A 24170-nucleotide genomic window follows, 5' to 3' on the forward strand; every position below is an offset into this window, starting at 1 on the left:
TCTTTCTGCAATCACGCTGGGGAGAAAGTTGTTGGTGAAGGAACGGAAGTTTTTCACGCGCTAGAAATTTCTCTGGGACTTTTTCTGACCACACCAAAGTGCATTTTCCCTTTTCTCATATTAGTTTTCCGTGCTTCAATGAGAGAAAAAGCAAGAATGCACCGTGTTGGTTGATCTACAATAAAAAGCTGCTAATTAATGCCGAAGTATGTTTGATTAATCACTTTTATCTTTGAGATCATTTCACTGAAACTGGGACTAGGAAAGAAGTGCTTGAACGTTGTATATTATCAAGGGGAGGAAATAGCTTAAAGATATAAGGAGCAAAGTGAGATTATTGGTAAGGACAAGATGTTTGCTAAAACACTTTTTCAATCATGTTCTAAAAATAAAAAAAGAAGAAATTAGATGTTTTCCAATTAAACCCAAAAATATAATCCTAGAAAGGACAAATGCAGCAGAGGAAACCGCAAAAAGACTGTCCCAGTTAATATCTACTTATCTACTTATCTCGAAAACCGAAAATGGATATCTTTTACTGTTTGGTCTCTAGCCTGGTTACAAAGCTTCTGGATTTGGACTATGTGGTAGATAGAAAAACACGAGAGATCGGGGTGAACTGAACAACTTTATTCTTATTCATGGCATTTATACATGATCGATTGTTTGACCCGATCGCGCTACCCTATTCACTAGATCCTCTGTATGATAAATTAAATACACAACAGACTAATAAAAAATGTAAGATGTAAGGGAAAGTGTCCATACTTCGTACGATCTCAAGTTTCGTAATGACTAAATTGTTTCTGTGTATAATCAATAAATCAATGTAATCAATAAATCAATGTATCAATAAATGTGACTTAACGCACTTTATATTAAAAAAAACTAGGAGAAAGTCCCCAGTTTTTAAAAGGGACAAATAATCCTAACCGGCTTATGTAGGTGAGATTCTTAATGTGAGCTAACTCGGAGTGCATGCAAATTCGATTTAGAGCTGAAGTTGGGAGACGCCATTCAGTTATCTTGAATCAAATTTGTGAAATTATACAAATTTTGTATTTAAACCAAAATATCAAAGATTTGGATGGAGTGACAGAAAAGTGATATATGGGTGAAATATAGACCAGAATGTTCTCTATAATTTTGCTGAAGAAGTAGATCTCATCGATTACTCATAAGCCGAGATAATCGAGGTTGTTTGTTTTTGAACTCGTATTTTCGATTAGAGTGCCCCAAGTGTTCATTTGATGAACTTCAACTATATGAAAGAATTGTTGTAATTTGTGAGACTTTTCATTTAAAACCCTATTTTAAGTGTCTTGGTCGAGTAGAAGCAGTCAAATTGGCATCTGAGTGATTTCAAAGCGTTATTATGAGAAAAGTCAATTTTTTCACACTTAAACGGCAAAATCGGACAGATCGCATTGTCTGAGCGGAACGACGTAATAGCGGTATGGAAGAAATATATACATAAACGTCTTCTACAATTATGCCGAAATAATCATCAAAATTGGTTAAGCACGTGTCAAGATAATTGAGGTTATGTGATATTGAAATTCGTTTTTCGACTGTGGCGCCCCTGGTGTGGGTCCCACGAAATTCAAATGTTCTAGAAAGTTGTAGAATTTTATGAGATCTTTCGTTTAAGCCCTCACTCATCAAAATTGGTCAAATAGAACCGGAGATATGATTTTTTGAATTTCGTGAAATTTGACCCTTCATATCTCCGGATCTTGTTATAATCACAGCGAACCCACGCCACTTTTTGGAAACTTCATAGCATAGACTACAACACTCTAAAATTTGATTAACTTGCACAAAGGAATTTTTGAGAAAAATGAGTTTGTATTTTGATGAATTTTGACGCTATCGCAGCGCCAACTGTGGTAACTTTTCGAACTTCCATCTGAAAGTGCTCATCGAGACGAAACCAAAAACCCAAAATTTAGCTCAAAATGTTAATTAGAACCGGAGATAAGCCGGTCAGTTTTCGAAATTTGACCCCTTATAGCTCAGGTCAGGAGTTTTGGATCGACTTAAGTTTTTTTTTTGTTTGATAGACATAATCAGCGGCTATAACATACTAAAATTTCAGCCCGATGCACAAAGGAATTTTTAAGTTATTTAATTTAGAAAATTGAAAAATCTTCTTTTTAATAATAGCACCCCTAGCGGTAGTTTTATGAACTTATGATGTTAGAAAGGGAAGTGGTATTTCGTGAGAGCTTTCCAAGAAGTCCTCACTTTTTAAATTCTGACAATTAGAACCGGAGTTATGGGCATTTTAAGAAAATTTTTTTGGACCCTTATAGCTCGGGTCAAGGGGGTCGGGAGACCTCAAGTTTGGTATTCATCGAAAACAAAAAAGGGGGTATTCAAAATGGCGGAAGGAGGGGTGGGGGGTGGGGGGTCAATGCACCAAGTTGCAATTTTTACCCGATATATAACCTTTGCCGAAAACCGCAAGTCGATGTCTCTTTTAGTTTAGGAGCTATTAAGCTCCAAAGAAATCATTTAAAAGGATGGATCAGAGGATCCCCCCAAATTAATCAAAATGAATCTTTTGAGGCACCGGCGCCCAATCATCCTTAAAGGATTAAAATAATAATTCAAAATAATTATACGGACATAAATTCGCATAATAATATTTATCTATACAAAAGAAGCTACCTGAAAAATTACATGTTTGCTTGGGAATGATTGTATCTTAGCATTCGAGCAACCATAGCCATTTGGAAGAGCAAATGAAAATTTAACTCCATTGAGCCTGGATGGAAACATAGGTTCATATTAATTATATTTATGGCATTCCAGGTATTCAACTCATTGATCTATTCATTTCATGCATATGCTTCACATATTTTGTGTTTCATATATTCATAAATTATGCATCTTGTATATTAAAGGTATATTCTTCACACCACTCCTTCCACTCATGCACGCATTTATACTCATTTTCCGAATTCCCGTATATATTTCTTTGTGTGTAATATCGGACACTAAGTTTCTTGAAGTTCCTTATTCTTTTGGAATTCTCTTAAGGTTTTGTTTCTTAGGCATTTTTTAACCTCTAGACTCTAGAGATTGAACAAAAAAAATGGAATTTTGAGAAACAAAAACTGTTCGGTATTGCAAGCTGTCCGAAATTTGACACAGCTCCCCTAGAGCGCATTAAAAATAAACAAATTGACTGTTTTGTTCCTTCTTTTTTAAGGTCTGTTGCACAGAAGCTTGCAGATCTTGCAGATACTTTATCGTCTTTGTTGTTTCTAAAATCATTCTTAATAATTTTAAAATAAACAAAAATATAGACATAGCTTCGGCTGCCTTGACTCTCATAGTTCCTTGCACTTCCGAAATTCTTCCAAAGTCTTTTTCATATCCTCTCGTTCGTCATAACGACATTTTTTGTATGGTATAATCTCTATATGAAATGTACAAAATTGCAAGCTGGCCGAAATTTGGTACAGTTACCCTATTTATATTTGTTTCAGAAAATGACCAATTTTTTTAATTACAGGGAAAACTTTTCTTACAGAACGTAGAGCAGTTTATGGAAATTGCCATGAAAGCATCAGATATCTCAGTTTATGAAAAGAAGATTTTAGCTTATTTTTAAACTCCCTTAACAATTCTGCCTTTTTTTAACTTGACAAAATAGAAAAATTGAGATTATTGTTCGATAAAATAATCCGGGAATTAATTAACATATAAACGTATATAGAGAAAATTTAATGAAGAAATTACTAAACAGGACATAATTTATGGAAGTTTAGCAGTTAACATTTTCTATGAAATTAGCATAGCTTATAACAATTTGAATATTAAATTTTCGTAATTCATTATACTTCCCAAAGTTCTATGTCCATTTTATATTTTAAGCCCTCGATGGTCGATTTTTCTATATAACATTGATCTAAAAATTGATGTCTAAATCTAAATGAAATAAATCTTTTTACTTGAAAAAATAAACTCCTGCATAAGATTTCCATGCACTTCTACTGTAACACTACTTCCGGATCATCATATCTCCCCCTTGCGAATTAGTTTTCTTTCATATTTCTCCAATTCTTCGGATCATTTTGTTTCTAATACACCCAAAAGACAATTTGTTCTCTGAGTAGAATTCCCATGCGACACAAATCAATTTAATAAATGAGAAATAAATTGGATATTTTGAAGAAAACAAGGAGATTTAAATAAATTCGGATAGAGAACAGTTAATTGATCTTTTCCTAATTTTTGGTGAGCATCACTCTTCCGCCCAGTGAGAGTGACAAGATTGAGATGCAAATTCTCGCAACACGAGGCATCTCTTGCTGTTAATCTTTTGCCCAAAGAATGGTATATAGTTTGTCGTTCCCAATTTCTTTTTACTCGAAAAGACACGTGGTGTTCGAACGAGGCGCATAGTAAAAAAAAACATAAACATTTTCATCTAACTCTTCTATACCAAGTGAATCTTGAGACATTTGATCTGCAGCAGAAGAAATTGAGAAATTAACAAATCTCCGCTGGGTCCGGTGAGATTTGAGCCGGAGAATAACAGAAAATTCATCGTTTTTGTGACAAATGGTTCTGAATGCAAGGCAAAAAGGCGAAAACGCTACTTCAGGCGACTTTTTTCTGTGTGAAGAGAATATTTGCATAAATTTTCTACGCTAAAATGGCATATTGGATATATTAGAAAATATATTAATCGTAAAATTCCATTTCGAAGATGAGATTTCCTCTATAGAATAAGTTGCGCGTGTTTGACTAATTTTGGCGGTTAATTTCTTTTCAGCAAAGAAATATGTTCAAAAATTGCAATTTCTTGCTCGTGGAGTGATTAAGAAGAGCTGAAAAGAAAGGACTATTATTTTATTTTAACTTAACAATGCCCATGGGCAGAATTCGATATAAGGCTTAAGTTAATTATGAAGTTTTGCCCTCGGATCTGTCTCAGTGTTACAATTGCTAATTGAATGGCCACAAGAAGATTGCTTGTCTGCTAAAGCTCGAATATTTCTTCCTCATGCTTGAGCTCTATTTTATTTCCCTTTATAATTAGTTTCATTTAAGATTCCTTTTTCTTGGGAATCTTGATCAGTACCATTTACAAAGCAGGATAGCAATCAAACTGTTCAGTTAGAATTTATATAATTGTAAGCAATTAACAGGAAAATAATTTAGTAATAAAATACAACAGTGTTAGCAATAAATTATGAAAAGTTTACCTTAAAAATTAAATTTTTAATCTATTTAGATTTATTCATATTTTGTCATAATATTATCTTTGACGCATTCAATTGCTGTAAAGGTTGTTCTTCTCATAACAAAATCGTAAAGACAGAAAAATAAATTATTAATTCGCTAAAAATGGTCGTAAAAGTGAAAATTGGTAAGTAGTGAAATATTATTGATAAAGATAAAATTAATAAAGTTATAGAAATATTTGAATTTTTTTGCTGACCAAATTGGATCTTTTACTTATCAAATACGCTAAGATGAAAAAAATGTCAGAAAAAATGTAGAAGGCTTTCAGGTTTCGTACACACCCTGGCTTCGAACATTTCATATTTTTTCTATATTTATTTAATGAATCCAACCTATTTACGGAAATATACTTTAATAGGTATAGTTTTAAGAAAAACATCTCTTGCAAAAAATTCGCAGAGTTCGAAACTAGAGTGTGTGCGAAACCTCAAAGCCTTCTTCTACTAAAAAATAAAACAAAAAACTTTGCAATAAATGCAACAAAAAGAAGCCAAAGGCAATATTGATCGATATAAAACTAAATTATATTTTTGGTCAGTTATGTATTGTAATGGCTCCCGCACACCTTTAGACCAGGAAAATGTTAGTGAGAAAGAAAGGTATTCGAATATCGACTTCATGAAATTTTCCTAAATTCTATTTAATAAATTCTAAACGACCGTTTGTTTAAGTTTTCATGGTTTTTAAGAGTTCTAAAATTTTTGCATTTTTTATTCAAATGAATTTTTCTGTATATAAGTTTCTATACTATTTTAAAACCTGTTTTAATTATATCTTTTTTCAACATACCTAAGAAAACTCTGTCAAATTTCGGACGCGTTGTATATAAGCCCCAGAGTATTTAAATGTATTTTTACTTTAAACTGAAGTTATTTGTTACTTCTTTTTCAGGAGTGTTATTTGGAACCTCGATAACTATCAAACTTCTTTTCTTTAAAAATCATAGTTAATGCATTAAAAATTGTTTAAAAATTTAAATATATTTTTTTTTTGTGAGCTATATCGGACATCAAGTATCTTAAAGACTCTTGCCCCTCTGGAGCTCTCCTAAGGATTTCATACGATCTCGTTCGTTTTGTTCCTTTGTATGACCTCTAGAAATTAAAAAAAAATAAAGAATTGTGAGAGATAAATGAACTGTTCGATAATACAAACTGTTCGAAATTTGGTGCAATTATCCTATTTTTTTTGTAATAATTGTACTTGTACATTTTGCATAATTGTAAGGGAAAGGTCATACTGATTTCAACATTTGAACGTCCACCGGAAGTCAAGGTCCATAATTTTTTATGGTATGGACTTCCGTTAGGGGCACTCAATGGGTGAAGTGGTAGAGCACTCGCTCTATGATGCAAGTGTCCCGGGTTCGAATCCCCTTTAGGTCACCAGGATTTTTTCTGGCGTTAAAGGTGTTCGGATTGCATCCAGTGAGCTTCACTGTACTTGATTCCACGGGCATGGGACTGACAACCTCATCCCGTATAAGAAAAAATAATAATGCATGTCTAGAAATCCTCTTGCGGGAAGGCTTTGTTCCTTCATGGAATGTTGTGCCAGCATTATTATTATTATTATGGACTTCCGTTATTGCAAATTATTGCTTTCCTTTAGGATTTTAGTACTATGGGGTCAAAATGGATATAAATGTGCATCGGGAAATTGTCCTGGAAGAAGCTCTGCAACCGTGAGTACACAAAAAAAAATCGGTTAGAAATAGGGAAGATTCCAATAAGCCTCGGAATTCGTGTTGAATGGGGTCACTTGTCGGAGTGTCATCTTCAGGCAGCGTGCGATGTGTTCCTTGATTAACACCAGGGCTATTGTCCATTCCAAAGGTAATTTTATTCAAAATTTTAAATAGATTCTCAAATGTTGACTATTTTCTGATTTTTTCCGTTTACGTCAATAAATTTCATTTTCAAATTAAAAAAATGCAGCACTTTCAAAAATTACAGTTCAATTTACTCACCCTGTAATGACAAATATCAACACATTTTATGAGAGAATTAGCAAATTGCATTATATTTAGCCCATTTATCCAGAAATATCTAAAAAAATAATAATAAATACAAAAACATGATCTTTTTTTGAAAGATAAACTATTGTGTATTTTATGATACCACACGAAGTTTAAAAACATTTCTTTCATCTAAAGTATTCTATCTAATAAAAATAAATGCTTATCTCTTTAAAATTTGTTTCTTGGTTTCATTTCGAATCATTTAAATGGAATAAAAATGTCAAGAACTTCAGGATCAATCTTATTCTTTTCCAGTCTTTCCCTAATCCACGTATCGCATCTTTCAGCCATTTCCTGAGTCATTTCCTCACGGTAAGATCCAACTTTCCCTTTTCGAATAAATTTGAAGTTTTCAGCCATCTCAGTCTTCATTATTTTATGATAACCCTTTATCTCATTTATGCGATTTGTTGCTTCATTCTCTGTAAAACAAATAATAAGCTTAGCTTAAAGAATCTAAGATAAAAAGAAGAACAGAGATAAATTACTGGACATTTTATCAAAAGATAGATGTTCAACAAGTGCACTAATTTCTTCATCGTTGTAAGATTTTCCCAAGAAATCTGCAGTCCTTTTTATCACATCCTTGAGGTCTTTCTTCATTTCTTCGTAAGCCAGGAAGAGGATGTTTTCATCATTTCTCATGTTCCAGAAATCGATAATATGAGAATCGTATGGTGAAAAGAGTACTGGAGTAAATAATTATCAATAACATTGATGTAAGTTTTGAGAATCACCAACATACCACAATCAGCGAGAAAATTGTCCAAAATATCTAACATGGTTCTTTGAGACTCCTTATGGCCAGTGAAATGATGATAGAAAGATACTACGACGTCTTTTATATTCCTAGCTACATATATAATCTTAGATTTTACTGTCCAGATATCATATGGCAATAGCGGTGCAGGAAAATGACTTTTGAAAAGGCGAGGTGATGGCATTGCATCAATGGAATCAAAATTAGCTCTTTCAGGGGCGTATGTTCCTATACTGTATTGAAGAAATTTGATTAGATAAAACAGTTAAATATGGAGTGTATTGATTTGTGACTCACTCAAAATACGTATATCTGTGATGAAGTGGAATAGTATTTCCTTTTTCATAGTCCAAATTGTTACAAATCTGCCAAACCATCTCTTGTGTCCAAGTAGTTCCGCATTTTGGAAAACTAACCACCCAAACATCATCTTTCCGCACTTTAAACTTCTTAACTTCTTCGGCACTGTTTTGCAAATTGGCGTGCATAAAATGATACCCAGGAGGACTTAATTTCTCAGAAATTAAATCATTTGGTTGAGAATTGCGAATTCTAATGAAATCATTTACACCCGCCATTGCATACTTGGCTGATTCTTCTGAACCAACTTTTTCACATACGAAAGACATTGTTATTGTACGACACCAAGACTGATACTAACAGCGCTAACAGCTAAAATTGTTTGAGATATCACGCATCGCATATATACTTGTATACGTATTACGTATATTGTTTGCAAAGTGTCTGATGAAGTAGATAAGATTAAAAAAGAAAGTGATAAACCAGATAGCCTTATGCCCTAGACACACTTACGAATTAAGCCGAGAGACAACTTAGTGGAAAATGATGGAAATGTAGTTTGACCATTATTATTTCTAATATACAGTGGGACCTCGATAGAGTCAACTAATTATTTCCAGACCTGTTAACTCTATTGGATCGTTGACTCTATTGGAGTCCGAAAAAAATCAATTAAATGTGAAATTTTGATAGAAAGGGATATTATTTTATGTTTGTACTAGATCATTGATAAATTCAACACAATAGTAGAATATTTTATTTAATTAACTCATAAATTCTATACTCTTTGGCCCAAAATAGTCGTATGTTTGGGCCAAAGTTGGAGATTAAGGAACGATTTTACGGAATGTTTTTACTATTAGTAAATATTTTAAGTATGAACTACTCTCCATGTGGTAATATTGAGGTCCACCCACGATGTTAAAATAAGGAACTGATGTCTTAAATGTATCTTTTTTCACTTGTTTTTTAAAAGAGCTCAAGTAGATAATTAATTATTGAAAATTCTGTTGCAATTAAAGTTATTCAGTAGAATCTTTTTTAAATTTGTAGTGAACAAAAGAGGAGATTGATAGTTCTTTTCGTTGTGAAAAAACTATGGCTCTAATCTTCACAAAAAATAGCAATAAAACCTTTTTTTTCATTTTCTTCTTGTTCTGTAATATGGGCGCTTAATGGTTAGGGATATCAACTTGAAGTCTTTAAATCACCCTATAAGAAGTCAACCTGAGGGCCCCTCATTTCCTCCCCACACTGAGCAAAAAGACGGTGCGATTAACTTTTTTCCTCATAACTTTAACACTTTTTAGGTGTAAAATTATATCAACATTTTTAATGTTAGTTTTACACCTTTTAAAGGGTAAAATTAACATGAAAAAGGGTAACTTTAACACCTAATACACCTAAAAAGGGTAATATTGGGATGGAAATGAGGGTTGTATTAATAATCTTCATGTTGACTTATGGGGAGTCGTCCGAAGACTGCAAGTCAATATCTTTAACCATTCACCACTTAAATGTATAAAAGAAGGATGTTTTAACTGTGTTTGCTGACCAATTTTAATTTTTTGTTGTTTTTTTGTAACCAAATTTTCTTTTGAGATGCTAATCTTTAAAATCAAAAATATAAACTTAAAAAAAATTTACACGTTTTCTTTAGAAGAGTAATTTTTATGATCGTTAATCATGTACATTCTTTGAAGAAGTAAGTTCTTCAAACAGTTTGAATAAATTTAGAAAAGAGTTTCCACACTATGTTATACGCAAAAAATGTAGCATCCTGTAGGTTTTTCTTTTTGTAATTCAAGTTCATCTTTTTGTTGTATTTGTGTCATAATATTATTCACTTCCAAATTAATGATGGCCCAAATTTCTTACATTGCGTTGCGATTAAAGATGTTAATCGAAAATTCTAAAGACAAAAGAACCTTGTATCAGTCAAAAGGCTTAAAATAACGAAAAGAAAATTATTTTGTAGGAAAATGATTACACGGTTAATATATGAATTTTGTCATAATATTAGCATGTACTTACATAATTTTTGTGTGTGTTAAAAATGTTACATTGATACACAAAAACACTGGTTTTAATTTCGAAAAAATCATAATAAAGTCATATAATTTTGTTAGTTCAATAATAATGGAAAAGTTGATTCAATCGGAGTCAATTTGGGTCCAAGTTGACTCTATCGGAGTCCGTAGAGTAAAAAAAATAGCTGTTGACTCTATTGGAGACTGACTCTATCGAGGGTTGACTCTATCGAGGTCCCACTGTAATTACGCTAAGCCGTCTCTCGGCTAATCCTCAGGTCTGTCAAGGCCCTTATGTTGTCTTTATATCAAATTTTCAACTCGAAATCTGTCTAAACTCATAACATATCATTTCCTTGTAATAAAATTTCCTTTTATTCAGAGCTCTAAATTATTTAATTTGTGTCTAGCGTAGGTTACTGGCTTGTCTTTTCTTACTTGAACTCAAGAAAGTGAGAACAGTATATCATCTGCTTTTTTCAATTTAACACCCGCCTGGAGCGCAAACAATAAGAGATAACGACTTTTGGTTTTCGTAACCCTTTTTATAAGGCTACATTACCTCTATCCGTTTCCTTTTCTATTCCTCCCATACGGTGAAACCTCTCCAAAAGTATGCTTGATCTCCGTGGCTAATTCTGCTCCGGTCTCCCTAAGAAATTTTCTATGAAATTATGCCAATAACTTAACTCTCTTGTGGGATGAGGAGCTGAAAATTGTGCGCAGTTCATAACAAAATTAACAAATAAAATCATTATATACCAATAAATTTATCAAATCCATAATTTTTTATAGAATCATTGTGATCCGATCCCATCACTGCAGTAATAAAGAATTAAAGAATGTGTAAAATAAAAATGTTCCACGTACAAAAAATCAGAGACACTTGGTGCAGGAAGATACTTGAGAAGATGATACAAATTCCAGATGCAAGTGCCTCTAGATGTTTTGCTTTGAGTAACTACATATGGTATACAGATGATCTAGAGCTTGGACTAGGTCAAACTGCACAACACCTTCTTGTCTTTTGCTTTTCAGCAAATTGCACCCAGTAAATAAGTACCGTGTTTGCTCGGCAATTTATCCATCTACTTGGAATCCCAAGATGATCCAAATTGATTCAGGCTTATTTACCTCATATGGGAGGAGATTTATTTAACAGCTTCCCCACCCTTTTCACATACAACTCTCTATATGGGCAAAAAGTTGGAATCCTAGTGAATTTATAATGAATTTTCGGATGATTTAAAGATCATTTCTCTTCTACTTCAATTCACCTTCCCATCCATTTGGCTGCATCAAGACATCAACGGCCGGAGTCAACATAAAATGATCTTCGTGCAAGATGATAATAGTGGAGTGATTATAAAAGACTTTGAGGAAGCAATTTTGGTCGAAGATTAGCTAGAAAGAGTCTTTTAAAGCCTGTTGTACTATCATTTCTTATGGCTTTTCATTAGGAAAATAGCCTATTTTGGCGAGTAGAAAATGCCATTGTTCAACTTAGTAATGATAAATTAATGGGATTAAATGGATTCGTTCATAAACAGAATAATACTAATTTTGGTATCATACAGACGGGCAGTAAACAATTAAATTTGGTAAAAAAATCAAATTTGATCAGTAGTTAATTTAGAACTTTAAAAACCAGGAAATTTTTATGCAAATTTTTGGCAAAGAAAAATAAGGAGATTTTTATTTTAATTGTAAGTACATCAGACATTAGTTATCATACCTGTTTTTTTTAAAGATTCACAATTTTTGATGGCCAAATTATTTTTTTACTGCTCTGTTTTATTTTCGACTAAATTATTTTTGTAGCTTTAAAGAAAAGCTATAAATAATTGTGATAACGTTATATCTTCACACCCTTTCCTGCTTTAAAAGAAAGTTTTGAGATAAATGTCGTACTAATATCTCAGTTTTTCGTCCCTGTTTTAGATTTAGAGATTTGACAGCTAGAGATATCAATATCGGGACTTAACTAACCCCCACAATTTAATATTATTATTTTCCAAAAATCACTTGTTTTATCATTGCAGTATCTCAGTCTTGTTTTTTATATTATAAATTCTAGTAATTTTATTTTTTTCATTTTGAGTTTAATACATTCTTTCTGTCTATATTTTCAAATTGCATGTATTTTATATTTAAAAATAATCCTTAAATATTTTACATAAATTATATATAAAATCTTTTATATAATATGTATTAAGAAATCTTAATTAATTTATTATTCAAAAAAATCAAACAATAAAATGGGGCAAAATACTTCATGAAATTACAGTATGACTACCCAAATGCCAACTCTTAAAAATATTTAACACTATTAAAAAAATGTGTAAAATTCCAGAGTAAATGGCAAATTTTTAAACTGTTTAACTTTTAATAAATGATTAATATCACAGAGATTCGCGGAAATATAAGAATCAACCTCTTTAACACTATTGGTGGCGTACTGTATAATTTAATCACATGCGGATAATTCTTAAAATAAATTGAGTGGGAAAGAAATTCGAACCTAACCCTATAACCCGTAAGACCGTCTTCAGACTAGAGGTTAAGCCCAGTTCCCGAGGGTCTCAAAACCTTAAACAACAACCGATTTTATTGATTTTTTAAAATGTAATAGGTCATTTGCCCTTAATAATCCAATCGTAAATCAAAATTTTCCAAAAAATCTTGACTGATAAGATATTAGAGAAGTTAAGCCATATGGCTAAGCCTTAAGTCTGAAGCCCGTATAATGGTCACTCAAGGGGAGCATCACAAAAATCAGATTTATTGCTATAATAAAATTCTTTATTTAGTTAAAATTGTTTTATCGCTCTTATTTATAGTCTTACAAACTCTTCTGAAGGTTTGACCTCATTTTAACCCTCCGTTTCGTTGTTGTCGTCCGTTTTGTGAGAAAGGTCAGAGTGAAAACCGCAAAAAATGTTGTGGAAAATTTCTTATTTACAAATGAAGAAAAATATAGATTTAATTTAATGAGTAAAGTTAATATTTTTACTGAAACGTATGTAAATTGTACTTTAATTATTTTATTTGATAAAGATGAAATAATCTTAGAATGAAGTGAGGACCTTTTGATTATGAAGGCACTTTTGGCCACCTAAAATAAAATTCCTAATTCGGGATATTTAAGAATAAGTGTAACTTCAACAGGAATAGTTTGCTCTATTCTAATATTCTATTGAGATATTACATCTAATATTTATTTAAAATTTAATTTAAAACAAATGCAGCTAAAAGTATTGAAACAAACATAATTGGGGAAAAGATATATTAGTTTTCAATAAGAATTACTCCTATAAAAATTCTCGAGAAGTTTTACAGATATATACATAAATAAATAGCTTCTAAGCATATTTATAAAATAATTCATTTTAATCTAGAAATAATTTCTATATTTGCGAGGCCATTAAAGCTTAAAATATCTAAAAAGTTTTATTCCAATTTAGTGTGAGTTTTAGGAAATTTTAATTTTTCTCTGTTAGGACCTAAACGAAAACACATAGATCTTTTTAAAACTTCTCTATTTTCTTCGCTTAGAGAAGTTTTAAAAAGGTCTATACCGTGTTTCTTGACTCCTAATTATCAACAAAAGACCAAGAATACAATTCGATAATGAAAAAACGAATGGTTTTTTGTGTTTAGAGGGACTGCTTGTAATTTTGGACATTTTGAGGGTAATTTTGGACATCACCAATAAATTAATTAAAATTATGGAGTTTTCATCTAATATTTATTGAATAATGTAATCTATCTAATTAGGGGAAAGTACTCTCCCTTCGAACGTTCATGCCTTCGTATAATGTGAGTTTTCTTTTACTTTTCTTAAAAGACTTAAATATTTCTATTACATATGAGTTAGTTTATTATCAATTATTAATAATTATGTGATAATTAGTGTAATTGTCTTAGGAAAATCAAAGAAAATTCACATTATTCGAAGGCATGAACGTTCGAAGGCAGAGTACTTTTCCCTATTAATTCTTCTCAGAAGCTTTAAACGATTTGAACACTAAATTCGTCCTGGACAGGCAAAGTAATGTGTCAATCTTCGCATACTTGGAGTACTAGAGTCAAGTCTCTTTAATGAAGAGTATGAAAAGGTTCCGAGCTCCTTAGAATATCCTACAGTTCCATCTCTTAAAGAGAAAGAGAACTTGGTAAGATACGTTCTTGAAATGAAGAACAGTGGGCATCCTATTGTGGTGGATTAGCTGTCCAAAATTACAAGCAAGGTGTCCAAAATTACAGTCAAAATTCATGTCTATATTTTCTTAAATTTTTAAATCTAATAGAATTAATTTAAAAAAGCAAGGACGATAAATAGCTTGTCATGGTTTCAAAGAACATTCCTGAGGAGGAAGTAGTAAAAAATTTGAATTCGCATTGAAAGTATTTCACTTTAGGACCATTGGTGCAAATATGCACCCAGTCCCAAATTACGAACACTCCCCTTATTGGAAAATGTACTCCAAAAAAATTGTATTCCTCTACTTTTTTTTTAATTAAAAAATAAACATAATAATTTCTTAAAAGACAGAAAATTTCCCTTTATGGCATCTACACATTGGAAGCAATTTTCGTCAAAAAGTGCATTTTTGACAGAATTTTGACGTTTGTGCCTATAGCATTGCAGGTAATTTCCTTCAAGAAAGCAATTTTTGATGAAAATTGCTGCCAATGTGTAGAGGCCTTTACTTTCAACAAGCGCGGGTGCAATCATGTCAGTTCAGAATTCGGGATTTTGTCTTTAAGGATTTTGGTTAATTCGAAATTTTGGTCTCCAGGATTTTGTCGTTTGGGATTTTAGTCAATTCGGGTTTTTAGCCCAATCGATATTTTGGTTTTCGGGATTTTGACCGAGACCCCGGCAAAATACTCTCTAGATTAAGTTATAGGCTAATTCAAGAGATCTGCAATTGTTTTTTTTTTAATTTTCTTCGCCGCTCATATAAAAGATATGACTTTAATTAAAACTTTAATATGCTTTCGAGAAAAGATATTTTAAAAACTTAAAGAGAAAAGAAAGAGGAAAATTATCGAATTTTTTACACGAAGTTATGTGATACTGACTTGAAGACCGAGATTGTGTCACAAATTGATCTTCTGTTTTTATTAAAAGTAACAGAAACTTGGCGATAACTTAGGAAATTTCAATGCAAATTTGTGCCAGTTGTGGGAAAAAGTAAGAATCCCATTAAAACATACAATTTAGCAATCCTTTCTTTCTCTCTCTCTAACTTTTTTTTTATTACCAAAGAGTAACTATTTAACATCTCTATCAATTTTAACTGAAAAATCAAATTGAATCCCACCTTCAATCAAGATAACATTTCGCGCGCGTTAGGGGAATAAACATTCAATTTTAATTCCATCTGCAACTTGGAAGTATTTTCTTATGTGATAGTCCCTTGGTATATGTATGCTATGCAGGTGTATGATGGTATAAACGCGTACTATCACTTGGAACAGTGCGAGTTCGTCTCTGTGAGAGGTGGCTCTGACCGCTTTTGGATGGCAAGTTCTTGGGGCTTCTGGTCAATCGGTTGATCCCACATTGAGTCAGTTTCACGCCACTCTTCGAACCATCTCCAGGCACAATCGATGCACATCAGCTCACCACGATCCTCGTGACTTTCGCGATAAAGTGCTGTGCGAAATTGCTTCTGTTAAATTTTTACAGAGGACGATTTCATATTCGGATTTTATAAGGAAAGTGTGTAAGAAATTGAAGGTGTTTATTGTGTATGTGATTCATTCCAGTGATTATATCGAGACTGATAGTGCAATAAAATAAATTCAGTGAATCTGACGGATACTTTGCAATTAGTGGGAGTTTTTTTCTCAATTTATTGAGGGAGAAAAGAACAAGAAAAAGGTACATTTTGATGCAAGAATAGCCATACAGTTTGTTGAATTATACAAGTGATCTTCGAGTTACGCATAAACATTTTTTAAGTGTGCAATTTGTTAAGAAAATTAAGCCTATTGATAAGCCGGAAAGCCAATTTAAGAGATTGAAAAACTTTTAAGATATAAGGTCAATTTAGAGATTACCTTTAAACCTTTTTAGAGATAAATTAAAAAAATTAAAATTTTATAATACCTTCCAGGAAAGTACTATCGAAATTCAGTATTAAGATACATCTAGAAGTATTTGGTCTTTAGAAGACAGAATCAACTGAATGAAAATTTTTGAAATCTAAATGAGTTTTCTGTAGGTATTACAATAGGTGTCATCTCCCCTTTTGGATCTTTTGGCTACTTTAAATAAAGTCGTTATTTTAAAACAATTCAGTACAAAATTACTCAATGTACTTAGGGGAAAGGCTCATAATTTTGTCCAGTTTCTTATTTTGGACACTTTGAGGATAAAATTGGACACTAAAAATAAATTGATTAAAATTATGGATTTTTATTCCAATATTTGATGAATAATGAATTATATCTCAATATTTGTTCTTTTTGGAAGATTTTAACGCTAAATACGTTAAATTTTGAATATGGTTTGAGTTGAAATTGCTTTGTTGAAAATTCAGTGTGAGCAATTGCTTACGAGAAAAATGACAGAACATCGTGTTTACTTCAGTTTTATTTAACTGTGATGAAGTACTAACAATGTTTCTTCACCTTTTTTAAGTGATATAATTAAATATTCATTGAATATTGTGTTGATTCACATTAATGGTGATTTGTACATTTGACCGGAAGTGAGATTTGCCTTGTGAATTACATTTTTCGTGTGAAAAATGGGAAATTTTCTATAAGAGGTTCACCAGTAAGGTGATAATCCTTATTTTGGACAGGTGTTTTTTTCACGAAATTTCGTGAAGGTTTAACTTTTGTGATGACTAGGTTATGTCAATGTCTGGAGAAACAAAGGGGCATCATCTCTACGAAAGAGATGTAGCGAGAAATGCCTTGAAAGGCTCCCGGAAAGGCCAGGGAATGCGCGAATCCGCACCTACTTGAAGTACCGAAGTCAACTCACTTTAATGAATGATATGTATGTATGTATGTAATTTATTTGCCAACATGTGTCTTTACAAAAATTCCCTATACCATGCGTCCGCCGCCGACTCAGCGTTGGTGACCAGCCTCCAAAGCCAAACGGCGGAAATGCTTCTTCTCAGGCTGTATAGTCTTTTGTCGTGTATAACGATCTTTTCCAAATTCAAGTTATTCAAATATTCAAATTCAAATATTGAAAGTTTCCGGGCTTCTTATGACATTCTACGTTTCCCTTAAATGAACAGGAAGAGGACTTGGTAAGATTGGTTCATGAAATGAAGAACAATGGGCATCCTGTTGAGGTGGATTAGCTGTCCATATTTACAGCCAAGTTGTCCAAATTAATAACCAAGTTGTCCAAAATAAGAGTCAAATTCACCTGTCCATATCAATTCATTTTTAAACGCATTAAAACTATTTTTTGTAAAAATAAGACGATAAAAGGCTTGCTAAATTTCTAAAGAACCCTTCTGAAAAGAGAGTAACAAAAAAAGTCAAGTAGTATTGAAAATATCGCACTTCAAACTTGGAAAATCGATGCTTATAAGCAGACTGTCCAAAATTATGAGCCCTCACCCTAGATATAAAACGAGTCTTTATAACTCGTGTATTTAAATTAAAATTCAATTAAACAGAAATCATCTAAACAGAAATAGGGGAAACTGGGGCACCACCAAACACGGGGTAGCACTAAACACTGTGATTTTTCAATCAGATATTCGACTTCTGATGACAAAACCTATAGAAATTTTTAGGCATTATAGGGATGCTTCTCCAGTAAACAAATGGTGGAGATAATCCAAGTAGTTTAGAAATGAAAATTAGTGTTTGGTGGTACCCCGTGTTTGGTGGTACCCCGTGTTTGGTGATGCCCCAGTTTCCCCCATGGTTTTGGCAAAGAACAGGGAGTGACTGAATTTTATGGGGGTCACCGAAGTTGATATCTCTTACCGTTTGACCTCTAGACAAAAATTTCATAATTTACTAAGTAATAAAATATTTTTATTAGACAAAAGTGTATACTTCAGTTTGTAAAATATAAATTGACAGCTAAAGGCAATATATGTATGTAGAACGTCGGTGTAAAGTCAAGTGCTTAATCAGTAAATTCTAACTAAGTAGAAAACTTATTTCTTTGTGTTAGTTAACACTAAAATAAATGGAAATTTGCCTTGGATTAACGATTCTCTTGTTTATTTGACTTTTGAAGAATATCCTTTTGACAAATATCGTTACAAAATCTTGTTTCCATGTCATATTTCCTAACTTGTCGTGACCTTTGTATTTTTAGGCGTGTTTCTTACATAATACTCCTTCTGTTCCGAAAAGAATCGTACATTTTTTCATGTACTAGCACGTTCGGAACGTAGGAAGTACTACACTGACAAAAAATGGGGTTGTGATTAACTTTTTTTCCTCATAATTTTAACACTTTTTAGGTATAAAAATATATCAACATTTTTTAATGTTAATTTTACACCATCTAAGGGTAAAATTAATATGAAAAATGGTAACTCTAACCCATAATACACAAAAAGCATAATATTTACACCGAATTCGGATCAATACTGCAAGATAAAATAAACATTTCCGGAATGTTATTTTAACTTTTTCGGATTTCTCTCAGTGTACTTATTGTGATGCTACGATTTGATCGACTTTCTCCGATCGATCGGTCTGATATCTACAGGATATATTTTCTAAGCAATCTCTTATGCCGAAAACGAACAGCCGAATTTTTGGAAATTTTTGGATTTTGAGAAATTTGTAAAAATAATCTTTTTTGAATTATCTCTAAGTTTGCTTTTATGAGAGGTCAATTATTTTATGTTCATCTTATAGTGCAGCTTAAGTATATAAAGTAAGAAAAATTAAGTTTGAAAAACAAGTTTTCGAGATATTTCAATTTTAAAAATATTCGAATTTTCAAATATTTTTCGGTTTTTCAAACTTATCTCGAAATCTGCTCACGCGATTTTTTTTTAAATTTAAACGTAACATTGTAGAGCTAATCGAGGAGAATAATTAAAAAGAACTTTAATAACGGTTCGAAATTTCTCAAGATAATTAATTTTTTACTAAATTATTCTATGAAAAAGAATTCCATTGTACTGTCTTTGTATGTGCAATAGGTGCAACAGACCTTTGAATATTTCGATTTTTCTCTTATTTACTAAAGTGAAAATTCTATTTCATTAATTAAAGTTAATAGAAAATAGGTAATAATATTAACTATATTTTATAGAATTGAAATTTTGCTTTGGAAAGTAAGAGAAAAATTTAAATATTTAAAGACAGGCCACTTTCCCCTAGAGTGGAGGAGTATTCACTGTTGGCCGTTATACAATTATGGACAGCTTGCAAAAACCTCATGTTCTTACCTAAATTATATTTCGAAATATTATAAAATTATTAGTTTATTTATGTGATTAACAATTTTCTAACTTTTTGATATCTGTTTTAAGTAAGAATTTGAGATTTTTGCGAGCTGTCCATAAGTGTATAACGTCCAAAAGTGATGACTCCACCCTACCAGTTTTTCTAAATAGTCTACACTGAGAAAAAAAGAGGGTGCGATTAATATTTTTTCCTCAGAAATTTAAGACTGGTGTAAAAATCAGTGTAAATATTAAGCTTTTTTAGGTATGTTATGGGTTAAAGTTACCCTTTTTTCATGTTAATTTTACACTTAAAAATGTGTAAAATTAACATTAAAAAATGTTGATATATTTTTACACCTAAAAAGTGTTAAACTCACGAGGAAAAAAAGTTAATTGCACCCTCTTTTTTTTTCTCAGTGTTTCTAATATGAATAGCATCAAACATTCTATTTTGTTCAGAAGAAAACTAAAGCATTATATCAAATTGAAAATGCTAAGAATGTTCATAACCTTTACATTTTCTTTGACAAGAAATATATATCTATTTTAAGCATTTTCAATTTATGATTTACGTTTTATTTTAATGAGCAAATTTAATTTTCATTGTCTCTCTTTACCAAAATACTGCTTTCTTTTAGGTGTTAGATGTCTGAAAATATATGCAATATTCCTATAAAGATTAACTGATTATTCTAAAATGAGTGCAGGAAACTACTTCACCCTTCCCTTTCCAGCCTTTATAACGGAAAATACCAAAAAAGAAATAAGGAAGATGAATTTGTATGAACTATGCTAATCTTAATTTATAATGTATTCAAGTTTGAACACAAAACTATTTATTAAAACCATTAAAACAATGTTTTTTGTGCATAACTTGCTTTAAATTCATGCTCCAAAAGGCCTAAAAATCAATTTATTCGGATTTTAGGGCAAGTTGAATCACTTTTATGTGGTCCTCAGATAGATTTTAAGACTTTTTTTTTAATTAGACGCAGAAATTTTCAGCATACGAATTTGCTTATCATGTTTTTCACTCAGAAACATATGAATTTTTCATGCTCACCTTATGGAGATGATCTTAAGTAATCCTCCGATGATCATTTCAGCAGACCATCCAACAGTCCATCTCATTGATAATTCCATGGCATGAGATCGCGTGTTTATTCAAATTGTGAGTGACATATACGCAATTCTGGAACGAAAAACAGCAGCTGATGTTGCTGTGAAAGCGACACCAATTCCTTAGGCGCATTCTTTCTCCGATCTACACAATTCTTTTAGCAAAATTTATGCACTCAAACCTACAGGTTTTTTTCCATGTTAAATGTTCTCACATTACGCCAAATTAATTCCAACTTCCAACATCTATTTTAGTTTTTTTTTCTTTCGTGTTGATTTGCGGAATTAGCACTTAATATAGGGATCATTAGAATGTGCTAAAAGGCTTTCCTCGCGACGAATTTATTTGTCTTAAATTTTTTAAACTGAAATAAATGAATTCAGAATCTGATGATCTTTCGTGCTATTTTATTCAAGAGTGGAAAGTTGGAATTCAAGGATTTCTTCTTGAGTTCTTTTGCATTTTTTTATCGTATTTCCGACAAGATCGTAATGTTGAAGAAATTTATTTTTATTCAACACAAATTCCTCAACCGAATGTTTCAAGAACACTCTTTTGGATTTATGTGATAAGAATTGTGATCAATATTTAAATTTTTGTTTTAAGTATCTCAATACAGTTTAAATGAATATTCTTGCAGTTTGAAAAATTTTTAAAACAAAATCGTCTGCTTTGAATAAATAAATTTTTAAGTGATCTAGTCCCTAATTTGTAAATTAAATTAAGTCAACAAGACGAAGAAATATGTCCCAAAGTTGTGTGATTTTCAGAAATTTTATCATTATTCTCAAGAAGTGCTAATGGAAATTGAAACGTTAGATTAATAATTAAACATAACTGCAGATTATCACTTTAATAGGATATTTTGAGAAAAAAAATAAGCCATAGAATTCTCAAATTATTAAGTTTCCATCAATGTTTCTCCAGTTAATTTCTTCGCAAAGTACAAAATTACTCCAACAAGAAGACAATTAATCACTGACACGGTGAAAAGATCACCAGTGAAAACCCCAAACCGTAAAACAGTGTGATTAAATCAACGTGAGCAAAAAAGATCACCTCAAAAGAGAGTTTTTGTCGATTTTTTTTGCGGACAAATGGAAATTTTTACTGGGTTAGTGAGATGCTCCCGGTTTTTGCTCAGAGGCATAATTTCTGGAAGGTATATGCACATATATCAAGGTCTATTAGTAGGATTTCCTGTCGATAGAGAGAAAGAAAGCCAATTAACGCAGAAGATCATGCTCACAGAAGATCATAGAACTATACAAAGAAATTCTTGAATAGTCAATTAGAACTGAATTCAATTGTTTGGATGAAATAGAAATATTCCACAAACGTTTTTAAGCACTACCTAGGTGTTTAAAAAAAAATAATTAGATTTCTAAATGAAATAAAGACAGTTAGAAGTGGACAGGACACCTATGAATTGGGACCCTTTGAAATAAGACTTTTCTATTACACTGTGCAACAGTGATTTAGTCCCTGGGTTCGCATGCTATTTTTTCTATTGTTAGGGTCAAATGATTTACAAAAATACTTATCATTTTGATTTCATTTTGTTTTTGCGCCTGGAATCTGTAAAACTGTTTTTGCCGTTTCTTGATACTTGGGTGCCTATATCTTCGATTCTGCTGAACCGATTTATTTCTTAATATATGGGAACATTCCCGATAATCCTTTGGACGGATGGAGTTCGTGCAACCGACACCAGGGGTGCTGTAGTCTCATATCAGAAAACATGGAAAAATCGAACTTTTTAACACCTTTAATCAAAAATATCTTGAAAACTAGGACTGTCCCTAACAATCTGTTTAATGGGTTACATAGAGAATTTTATTAGCTACATTTTTATCCTTGTACAACTTTTCTCTCAGATTGTTTTCTAACCTCGAAATTGAGGTTCAAACGAAAATAGAGCACTTAGCCAATTAGAGAAATCTTTACTATTTCACACATTTTGATTTTCTCTTTTCAAATTTAGAAAACCCATTCCCAAATTTAAGGTGCTTCACTTCCCCCTATCTTCAGAGGTTTTTCTTTTTCTTCCACCCCCTCCTTCATTTTTGAAAATGTTTTGGAAGTAGTCAATGTCAATATTTCGTTCTTAAACACATATATCCGGAAACCATTTAGTTATTAAATTTTCGAAAGTCAAACTTAACCCCTTTGAAGGGTCTTTTTCTCAACCGATTTCCTTTAATTTGATTTTTTTTTGAAAGTTCTTGAAATCTCTAATCTGGATGCATCGGACTTAAACGGTCATGAGTAGGTAAAGTACCCGTAATTGATGTAGGTAACTTTCTCTAATATATTTTCCAAAAAAAAAAAAAAAGATTATTTGTTCGAAACCTTGAAACACGGATAAATGCCAAACGGTAAGAGATATAGACTTCCGGTCTTCGATTAAGTCAATTTTATCCAAGGCAGTCGTTTTGACTCTTCCTCCTCCTCTACTGAGGAGAGGTTTCTTTGACCTCTCCTCAGAATTGGTTCGTGGATATCGTGAAGGTCTTCTGTTTAAAAAGTGGCTTATTATAAAAGATGCCCCACTTACCCCTATCCTAATTTTTAAACTATTTGAATCAATCAGCCCTAGGGTGGTGAAACCATTCAATGCCATGTGTCAGTTAATAATCAATAAATTGGAGAGTTTGATATTCATTAAATATTACAATATTTTAGAAGTTCATTGTAAAGTAATCTAATCTATTAGAATATTAAAAAATTATAAATTTTTTAGGTGTTGCATTGGTTCCACTGTTTATATACAGTAGATCCTCGCTCAATCGGCTCGTTTTCAATTGGGCGAAAAATGTTTGTTGGGAATTTTCACCCTTGATTTTGAAGTAAATTTACTGAAATTCGCTGTAGTTTCTCCTATATCATTGTTATTCTTTATAATTGAGCGCTTTTTGTGGAATTTACAATGACTTTGACACCCAAATCTTTCGATAATTTAGATGACATTTTGCCCCATATGTCCGATTGAGAGAGAGTCTACTGTATAGTAATTTTAATTGCTTTTGCTTGTAATGTAGTGAAATATACAGTAGTTTTTGCTTAAAATATAAAAAAAATTATTTGAGGTATAACAATAGAATTTATAATAAAATAAATATAATAAATAAGATAAATATAAAAAAAAATATTTAAAAAAATCGTTACCAATATTTATTGCAAGATCGAACAATAATAATCATTATATTTTTGCAAGATTGAAGAATGTGCTAGTCTAATGAGAAAGATAGCAGTAAATATTACAAAGGAA

General features: G+C 31.7%; 2 protein-coding genes across 2 annotated transcripts in view; one reads left to right on the plus strand and one right to left on the minus strand.

Annotated features, from left to right (window-relative positions):
• Positions 1-7202: 7202 nt before the first annotated feature.
• Positions 7203-8694, minus strand: LOC129800911 (sulfotransferase 1C2-like). Its single transcript, XM_055845648.1, has 4 exons — positions 8340-8694; positions 8028-8275; positions 7771-7971; positions 7203-7704 (listed from the first exon to the last, which is right to left on the minus strand). Exons 1-4 carry the CDS (start codon positions 8669-8671, stop codon positions 7481-7483), a joined length of 1005 nt encoding a protein of 334 aa, XP_055701623.1. The 5' UTR covers positions 8672-8694; the 3' UTR covers positions 7203-7480.
• Positions 8695-15951: 7257 nt separating this feature from the next.
• LOC129800905 (uncharacterized) overlaps positions 15952-24170 on the plus strand; it is a 71932-nt gene continuing 63713 nt past the window's right edge. Inside the window, exon 1 of the mRNA XM_055845642.1 lies at positions 15952-16265. The gene's annotated coding sequence lies outside the window, so the exon portion shown is untranslated. The remainder of the gene's footprint in view (positions 16266-24170) is intronic.

Source organism: Phlebotomus papatasi, chromosome 2 (genome assembly GCF_024763615.1).
Source record: "Phlebotomus papatasi isolate M1 chromosome 2, Ppap_2.1, whole genome shotgun sequence".
In the NCBI taxonomy this organism is placed as follows: domain Eukaryota; kingdom Metazoa; phylum Arthropoda; class Insecta; order Diptera; family Psychodidae; genus Phlebotomus; species Phlebotomus papatasi.